The sequence below is a fragment of the Coregonus lavaretus genome, assembly GCF_964263955.1.
Source record: "Coregonus lavaretus genome assembly, chromosome: 1".
NCBI lineage: Eukaryota > Metazoa > Chordata > Actinopteri > Salmoniformes > Salmonidae > Coregonus > Coregonus lavaretus.
In genome coordinates, this window is record NC_139988.1 from 69,187,258 (window position 1) to 69,196,528 (window position 9,271).

The 9,271-nt window shown below is 39.7% G+C and overlaps 1 protein-coding gene across 1 annotated transcript; it reads left to right on the plus strand.

Moving 5' to 3' along the window:
* Positions 1–4,227: 4,227 nt before the first annotated feature.
* On the plus strand, positions 4,228–4,947 carry LOC311133843 (uncharacterized protein; the record flags this gene model as incomplete). Its single annotated transcript, XM_084167439.1, has 2 exons — positions 4,228–4,331; positions 4,776–4,947. 2 exons carry the CDS (start codon positions 4,228–4,230, stop codon positions 4,945–4,947), a joined length of 276 nt encoding a protein of 91 aa, XP_084023565.1.
* Between the last annotated feature and the right edge of the window lie 4,324 nt (positions 4,948–9,271).

Below are 9,271 nucleotides of genomic sequence, written 5' to 3' on the forward strand. Positions count from 1 at the left end.
AAGAAATACACTTTTTTGTGTGCCTGTCACAAATTTCCAAGAAGCAATTTGTGTCTATTTCACAATAATCTGTGATACTGGGTTGTAAAACTGATATACTCTCGGGTGGCAGCAGGAAGTGCATCTGTGTAAATATTACAGATGCACTATGCAGAAATCACTCCACCATCTCTTGATCGGTGGTTAGGCTATTAGCTGGCCAAATTAGGCTACATGAAAAGTGCAATACTGTAATATAACCGTGGGTTTTCAGTGAATTTATGTCAATCATGATGCTCATTTGCATTTCCTGCGGCGGAAAATTCTCAGCGACAACAGAGTGATCAGATTTAGATCAACATCTGTAGGACTTAACTTAAAAAGGCTTCAAAGTTACTGTATCCTTAACTTTTGCCTTAGTAGAGTATAGGGGTGCTATTGAGCCAAAATGGGTAAATGGATAGAAATATTTTCCAGAAATTACTTTGTTGAACAGAAAGGGGTACACCTCCACCCACCCATGAGCAAAAGTATATTGTTTGCCAAAAACTAAGGATTTGTGTGGTGTTCATTAGATAAGAAAAAAAAAAGCCAAAATTGGATGCAAACAATTGGCTTCCATACTGGATCTTAAACAGCAGGTCTAGTTTCTTGGCCATTTATTATTAACATGCTGTCCTTCGTGTAAAACGTTTAGTCTAAAGTTTTAAAAAACGTGCGTTTAATAAAAAATAAAAAATATATATTTTATTTCTCCCTATATAGGCTAATTAGATATTGAAGTGATTCCAGACATCTCTGTTTGGGTCCAAACCTAGCTGAGATCAGTCAGTCTCCAAACCATTACCTTTTCCATACAACAACATCCTGACCTCTACACAGAACTCTTCAGTGATCCTCAGTGGTGTATTCCTATTACAATGTGAGTTCTGCTTTGATGAAGTGGGTCTCTCAATCAAATGTATAGAATATAAGCATGTCTCTTGGAGCTCGGAGCACTGTGTCACCAACCGGAGGGTGTTTGAGATGTCAGACAGAGCAAAGCCAGTGGAGAGTTACTCAATAATGCTGTTATGGCCTCCGACAGTATAGCTTCATAAATGCAGGGGGCATAGCAAAGATGATTCCTCTTTCTCCTATTGGAACCTGACATCATGAAATGTTTGTAACGGTTGTAATGGTGTGTGTGTGTGTGTGCGTACGTGCGTGTGTGTGTTGTTATTAATTAATAAATTACAAAAGGTTTAGATGAAACTGTGATGGTGTTTTGTGTTGCACAGATAATACATGATCAAATGTATCTTATGTACAAAAGAGGTCAAGGAGGAAAAGGGTGATATTATGGCCTAGTTCACTAAATTCCTTACAGTCACTTTTTGGTTAAACGTATAGACATTTAAATACAGCAAAATGTGCTCTCAAACAAGTTGTATATCTTGCTACATTAGACAAGGACTCCCCCTAGTGGTCAAATGTATACTAGATTTAGGTGTGTTACTGCTTGGCACTGCTCACAGACATGTATAAAATTTAAGGACAAAAAGAGGACATCAACGTCTTGATATCTTGCCTTCTAATACATTAGACCATTTTTTTTTGCCCAAAAATATTGGCATATCACCAAGTATATAAGGGCAAGGGGTCGATTTGGAATGGGCATTAGACAGAATTATTCCGTCTACCATTGACAACATTGTCTTCAATTACACTGTGAGTTCTACTGGGATAAAATGTTTCTCACTCAACCATAGCTGTATCTCATACGAGCACAGGGGACATGGAAATGTTTTGTGTGGGTCAAGGAGCATTGTGTCATCAACCGGAGGGTGTTTGAGACACAACAGAGGGGACGGTGACTCAATAATGCTGTCATAACCCCCGACAGGATAGCCTCAGAAACGTGGGGGAGTAGAGATGAGGATTCCTCTTTCCCATTGGCAAAGAACAACATATACCCTAAGCTAAACACGATGAGCATACAGTATAGACTTGTCTATGGGACAAATGTAATGAGATTGTTTTTTCTTGCATAAAACGGTAACTGCTGGCCTTTTTCTGAGGCACCTCTAGGTATGCAATTGATATTTTAATGCTAATAATGCATAATCATGTACAACATTATGTATAATAATGTGATAATGCCTCAGACCTTGCGTGGGCTCACTGTGTGGAAACAGAGCAAGCTGCTACATGCAGACTGCAGAGGAATATGGAACTACTATGCACACATGAATTGTCTCCTTGTCAATCAATCTTTCCCTTGGTAAGCATTATATGTATTGCAAAAGAAAAATACTTCAGCCATTACTAAGAGTCTGCTAGTAGGTGGATACCATAATGTGTCCCAAGAGATAATGTATGTCCAATACAGATCATTTATGTGTCCTTTTATAAATAAGGCCTCTGTTTCACAGGCCCACAGAGTAGGGTAGACACATGCACAAGACAATGGATGCGTTCTCCTTTCATAGGAACTGGTCCATGAAGTTGAATCTTCCTAAAGTGACTCAGGGGTAGAGGTTTAACAGCACAGCCCTAGAAGTGCATGGTATTATCAACTCACACTTGCCAGATACCACATTTCATTAAAGGTGCAATATGCAGAAATTGCTCCGCCATTTCCTAGTTGCTAAAATTAGAATATTCGTCTAATTTCAGTTTATGTGACAAAACAAGCAATGTGAAGAGTAGAGCATCATTGTACCATCTAAACTGCTGTGAAATATCTTTTCAATAACCAAAACTATTGTATTTTTAGCTTTTTGAAGCTGGTGTACAAAACCGAATGTAAAAACGCAAAAAAATTAAACTTAAGATTGGGAAGCATAGGAATAGCGCATCTAGAACATATCTACCGCTTCTTAGACTTGCTTTCAATGAGAATTACGGATCTATAACTCTTTTTTCTATATGAATTTGGTTGGGTCGCCTAAAAGGTTACATATTGCACCTTTAAACAACAGCCAGCCAAATATGTGTTGGCTTTCTGGTTTCATCCCTGGCAACCTGAAGCCACAGAACCTGCTCTATGCACAAACAGTACTGGTAGCCAAGTATGTCTGTAAAGGCTTTTAGATTTCCGACCAAACCTGGCAACCCTAAGCTACTGAACCTGCTTCATGCACTAACAGTGACTGGCTGTTTGGGATGTTTTTCCACTTACCTTAATTGTACTTTATGTACCCTGTGATGAACGTGACTATTTTGGCTGTAGAGTATATGGCATTTTGCATTGGGTTTTTTCTGATACATAAAACAAGAGTAAAACAACATATACATTTAGAAATAGAAATTCTATCCAATCATCCTGAATAATTTTATTGATAAACAATTAGTTATTTAATACAGTTTTGTTATTTTAAGAATGCATTTCTATGTTACTATTAGTTATCTGTGGTATATTGTTTTTGAAATGTGTAGTAATTAAAATATAATTCACAATACAGATGTACCAATGTACCAATTATTTTCTGCATTTTCTGCAAAAAGCAGAATTTATCTGGAAAACACTAGTTCCTTCATTACTTCCTTATTAATTCACTGCTTTGATGTCATTGTTTGATTAAACAACATTTACAACATTTGTGAGTGGAATTTGTGTGTTGAACCGACAACAAAAATCACTAGAGTATAGCCAAAGTAATATCTTAAACCTTAGAAAATGGTTGCAGACATACCCTATGTGTGAGGGTGTGCCTCCAAGTTTGTGTCGTTTCCTCACCTGTACATGTTGTCAGAGAACTTGCAGCTTTCTATGTGAGACTTTTGAAAAGTACTGTAAGTCTATAGGTACTTTCAATTAAATGCACAGTACAGTTGTTCTGAACTCAATAGTGTAGACTAATATGAAATAAAGGAAATATACAATAATGCATCTTTATTAGGTTGTAAGTGTCATTTTCAGAGGAAGATAAAAATTCAACAACAGATAAGTACAACAATGTAAAAAAAAAGTGTGCTTTTGTATTTAGCCTTTTCAAATTGCTTGTAAGATAAAAAAAGGAAAATTATTGAATTGATACTGATAGTTTTTTCGGGGATAACTTTCAGTTAAACTTAAACTTAACGTCAGTTTTCACTCATAATAGTGACTGTCTCTCCACATAGACATTTCTGACATATTGTATCATTCTAATGACAGTGTTATGTTATGTTATGCTAAGCTATTCTATGCCTAAGACCTCACCATGGTGCTGTCAATGACAGGTCCCCCCTCTGTTTCTAGTCTAGCCATCTAAACCAGCCAACATGCCTGAGACTGCCGAATCCCACGCCGCCTTATTGACCACTAACCGCAACTGCACCGTCGAGATCACCAATGTCAGCGCATCTTATTGCCTCATCAACCCAAAGTAAGATGTGACCATTTAGCTTGCTTTAAACATGAATGCAATTCTAAACCAGCCAACATGCCCGAAACACCGAATCCCACGCCGCCTTACTGACCACCAACCGCAACTGCACCGTCGAGATCACCAATGTCAGCGCATCTTATTGCCTCATCAACCAAAAGTAAGATGTGACCATCTAGCTTAGTAAGATGTGACCATCTAGCTTGCTTTAAACATGAATGAAATTCTAAACCAGCCAACATGCCCGAATCCCAAGCTGCCTTACTGACCACCAACCAAAACATGTTTAAAGCAAGCTAGATGGTCACATCTTACTTTGTGGTTGTCTTACCTAGTACCTTAGTTGAATGCAATGACTGTAAGTCGCTCTGGATAAGAGCATCTGCTAAATGACCAAAATATAAATGTAGTTACCCATGGCATTTCTTTCTTGTGTCTTACTAGGATCTACATGTCCAGCGGCTTCAGCTTCAACCCACCACAGCCCACGGTGCGCACAGCCAAGAACGAGGTGTGCTCCTTCGACAAGGACGATAACACGGCGTCAGGTGTGGTGGGCGTGCTGACTTACGAGCTGTCCGTCATGTTCTCCGTGCCCTTCGACTATAACATCTAAGAACCTACTTGGCCACTGTTATAACTGTAACTTAAAGCGGGTACAGTAAACGCGCGCCAACAGTTGCACAGAATTTTCACAGCGTTCAAGTTTGCACTCAACAGACCTCAAATTTGCTCCCCAAAATTAGAGGGAACATTGGTGACACTGACACAGTTGCAAAGATCCAAATCTTTAGAATTCCTCAATTAGAATTCTTAGACAAGGATGCCCCCTAGTGGTTCACTCAAATTGATGCATAAGTGGTTCCAGTTTGTGAAATCTGCGGGCATTTTAAAACATTTTAGAGATTTCACAGTCTTTATTATTTAAAATCATGTTCAACATCCCTTCAATCATATTCTAACATTTTCTGTTTCAATGATACTGTAGACCAGGGGTGTCAAACTCATTTTAGCTCAGGGGCCACATGGAGGAAAATCTATTCCCAAGTGGGCCGGACCGGAAAAATCATGGTATACATAACTTAAAAACAACAACTTCAGATTGTTTTCTTTGTTTTAATACGATCAACATACAACATAAAGCTGGAGCCTGAGGACAGTGTGTCCAAAATAGTACAAGCACAACATCACTATTAATCATAAAACACGTCAAGTTTATTTGAAAATTCTAAAGAAAAAGAACACACAAACACACAATGCCTCAGTGATTAACAGAACTGTTTCACAGATCACAGAACTATATCAGGGTGTCATTTCTCAGGCGGAAATGTAGATAAAAATAATGAAATCCTGTTCCCCAAACAAGTGCAAGAACCACAGAGTCAAGAATAGGTTAAATAAACAAATAAAATAAAAACAATTAAAAACAATAGCACATCAACATAAAAACATATAAACATAAAGCTGGAGCCTGAGGACAGTGTCCAAAAGCACAACATCACTATTAATCATAAAACACCTCAAGTTATTTGAAAGTTCTGAGGACAAAGAACACACAAACACACAATGCCTCAGTGATTCACAGAAGTATATCACAGATCACAGAACTATATCAGGGTGTCATTTCTCAGGCAGAAATGTAGATAAAAATAATGAAATCCTGTTCCCCAAACAAGTGCAAGAACCACAGAGTCAAGAATAGGTTAAATATACAAATAAAATAAAATCAATTAAAAACAATAGCACATCAACATAAAAACATATAAACATAAATCTGAAAGCGTTGCTCAAACTCCCGTAACAGTCCAGTTATTTTATCTTTGAACCGCTTCATGTCTGCCACATGTTGGGTCGCGCACACATTTTTCAGACAGGGGAAGTGAGCTGCATCACCACCGGCAAGTTGCGTCTCCCACAATGACAGCTTCAACTTGAAAGAACGTATGCTGTCATAATACTGCGTGACAACTTTGTTGCGCCCTTGCAGCTGTTTGCTCAAGTTATTCAGGTGCTCTGTAACATCCACCATAAATGCAAGGTCCGGCATCCATTCTGCGGAATGAAATTCTAACACTGGTTTGCCCTTTTCTTCCATGAACTGTTCAATTTCTTCTCGTAAATCAAAGAAACGCCTCAGCACAGCACCTCGGCTTAACCATCTTACCTCAGTGTGGTATGGCAGGCCATAGATGTGGTCTTTCTCTCTGAGAAGGCTGTCAAACTGACGGTGATTCAGGCTTCTGGATCGGATGAAATTAACAGTTTGGATGACCACCTTCATGACGTTATCCATCTTTAATGACTTGCAACACAAAGCCTCCTGGTGCAAAATACAGTGAAAAGTCAAAAAATCACGTCCTCCATTTGCAGATTGCACTTTCTCTCTGAACTTTGTCACAACGCCTGCTTTTTTCCCGATCATTGAGGGGGCACCATCTGTAGCCAGGCTGACAGCGCGGGACCAGTCCACTCCGACCCTGTCCAGCGCGCCGACGAGTACGGTAAAAATATCAGCTGCTGTCATTGTATCTGTCATCGGCACCAACTCCACGAACTCCTCGGTGACGGTCAATGTGTCATCAACTCCGCGGATGAAAAAATGGCCAGTTGTGCAACATCTGTAATGTCCGTGCTTTCATCAATTGCAACCGAAAACGCAATAAATGACTTTACTTTTTGCTTCAACTGGCTGTCCAAATCCACTGAAAGATCGGAAATCCTGTCTGCAACTGTGTTTCTTGTCAGGCTGATATTTGCAAAAGCCTGCCGCTTTTCAGGGCACACAATCTCCGCTGCCTTCATCATGCATGTTTTTACAAATTCACCCTCACTAAATGGTTTTGAAGCCACTGCGATTTCATTAGCAATGAGGTAGCTAGCTTTCACTGCAGCGTCACTGATGTCTCGGCTGTGAGTAAACACAGACTGCTGTTTCTTCAGACCCGCCAACAGTTCATTCACCTTCTCTCATCTCCGCTGTCCTTGAAAGTTGCCATATTTGTCGGCATGAAGACTCACATAGTGGCGACGAAGGTTATATTCTTTCAGCACTGCAACATGCTCTGAACACACCAAACATACAGCTTTCCCATTCAATTCCGTGATTAAATAGGATTACCATTTTTCTTGGAACACTCTGCACTCTGCGTCCACTTTTCTCTTTTTTGACAGAGACATATTGGGGCAATGAGGGTGCCAAAGCACATAATGTTAAAAGTAGAAGCCGTAATAAATATCGCGGGCAAAACAAAGTAGCTCATTGGCTGCACGTGCTTGACCTACTTGCTCTGCCCCGGTATAAACAGTTTGCTTGCTTAACACAATTGCTATTGCGCCATCCAGTGGACGCAATTGGAACAGCAGTTTATTTTATTGAAAAATTGCAGCGCATTTTTATACTTAAAAAAAAACAAAAGAAAAAAACATTATTATTATTATTATTTTTAAATCATCTCGCGGGCCGGATTAAACCCCTTTGCGGGCCTGATCCGGCTCGCGGGCCGTACGTTTGACACCCCTGCTGTAGACAGTGAAAGAGAGTGGGTTCGGTTAGACTGAACTGGGGTGCATCGCTTCATTTTGGCCCGTCACGTGAAAAACCAGTGAGACAGAGCGTCCTACTGAAATGGAACCAGTAGAGCTGAAGGGTTGGTCAGATGAAGAGTGTGAAGTGAGGAGTTTCATTCAGTGTCTACCCTACATCTCACTGCTGAGGTGAATCAGAAAACACTATTACATCTTGCAGAATTATAACATTGATTAGAAATCTTTTAAATTATGCCAAACCTAAAGAAATATCTGACTACATCAAGCTTGTAACTCTACAAACTTGTTGGATGCATTCGCAGTTTGTTTTGGTTGTGTTAGCATAGAACCATCACCTCTCCCAAAGAACCCTTGAGGAACTCGGGTTCTTTAGTGTGAGCAGCAAAACAGTCAACAGACATTTTCTTTATATTGGAAATGTTTGTCCATGCAGCTTCTGTGAAAGGTTTGGAGTCATTAGGCCTACATGTACGATGCCCATTGAATGAAAATTGAATGAAACCCCCACTCATTATCAGAATTAATTTCAAACTGTTCAGAAACATCTTATCTACTCACTTAGAAAGACAATTACGCCAGTCATCATTCACCATTCCGTTACTATTGGGCAAAACACAACCAAAACAAACTGTAAATGCATCCAACGAGTTTGTAGAGTCACAAGCTTGATGTAGTTATTGTGTGCTAGGAATATGGAACCAAATACTAAACTTTTGATTACTTGAATACATTGTGGGCTCTATTTTAACGAACATAATGCAGCAGGTTAGCATTTTCCGTCATGAATCTTGTTCTGGAGGCAGCTCTGCAGAGTGGTTACTAGCTGGCACAGCCACAATGTCATAACATATGATTGAAACCTAACCCTAACCTTAACCTTAACCACACTGCTAACCATAATGCCTAACCCTAACCTTAAATTAAGAAATATAGTTGCTATTTTCACAGCTGGAATTATGGGCACAGTAGCAGGCAGTGGAGCGAAAGGGCTGGGTTTTATGTGGGCGGCAGGTAGCGGGCGGCAGGTAGCTTAGTGGTTAAGAGTGTTGTGCCAGTAACCGAAAGGTCGCTGGTTCTAATCCCCGAGCCAACCAGGTGAAAAATCTGTCGATGTACCCTTGAGCAAGGCACTTAACCCTAAATTGCTCCTGTAAGTCGCTCTGGATAAGAGCGTCTGCTAAATGACCAATTTATTTATTTTATTTTTTATTTATGTTGAGGCAACTTATTTTCACAGGAGCTGTACAAAGATCCAATATAAAGAGAAAGGGGGAATGTCCTCTCACCGTTACACTGCTCCCAAATGTAACATTTTTTAAACATCATGGAACCATCTTACAGATCATATTTGCACTTCTCCAGAGATAGCAGACAAAATTGCATTGCATTCCAGC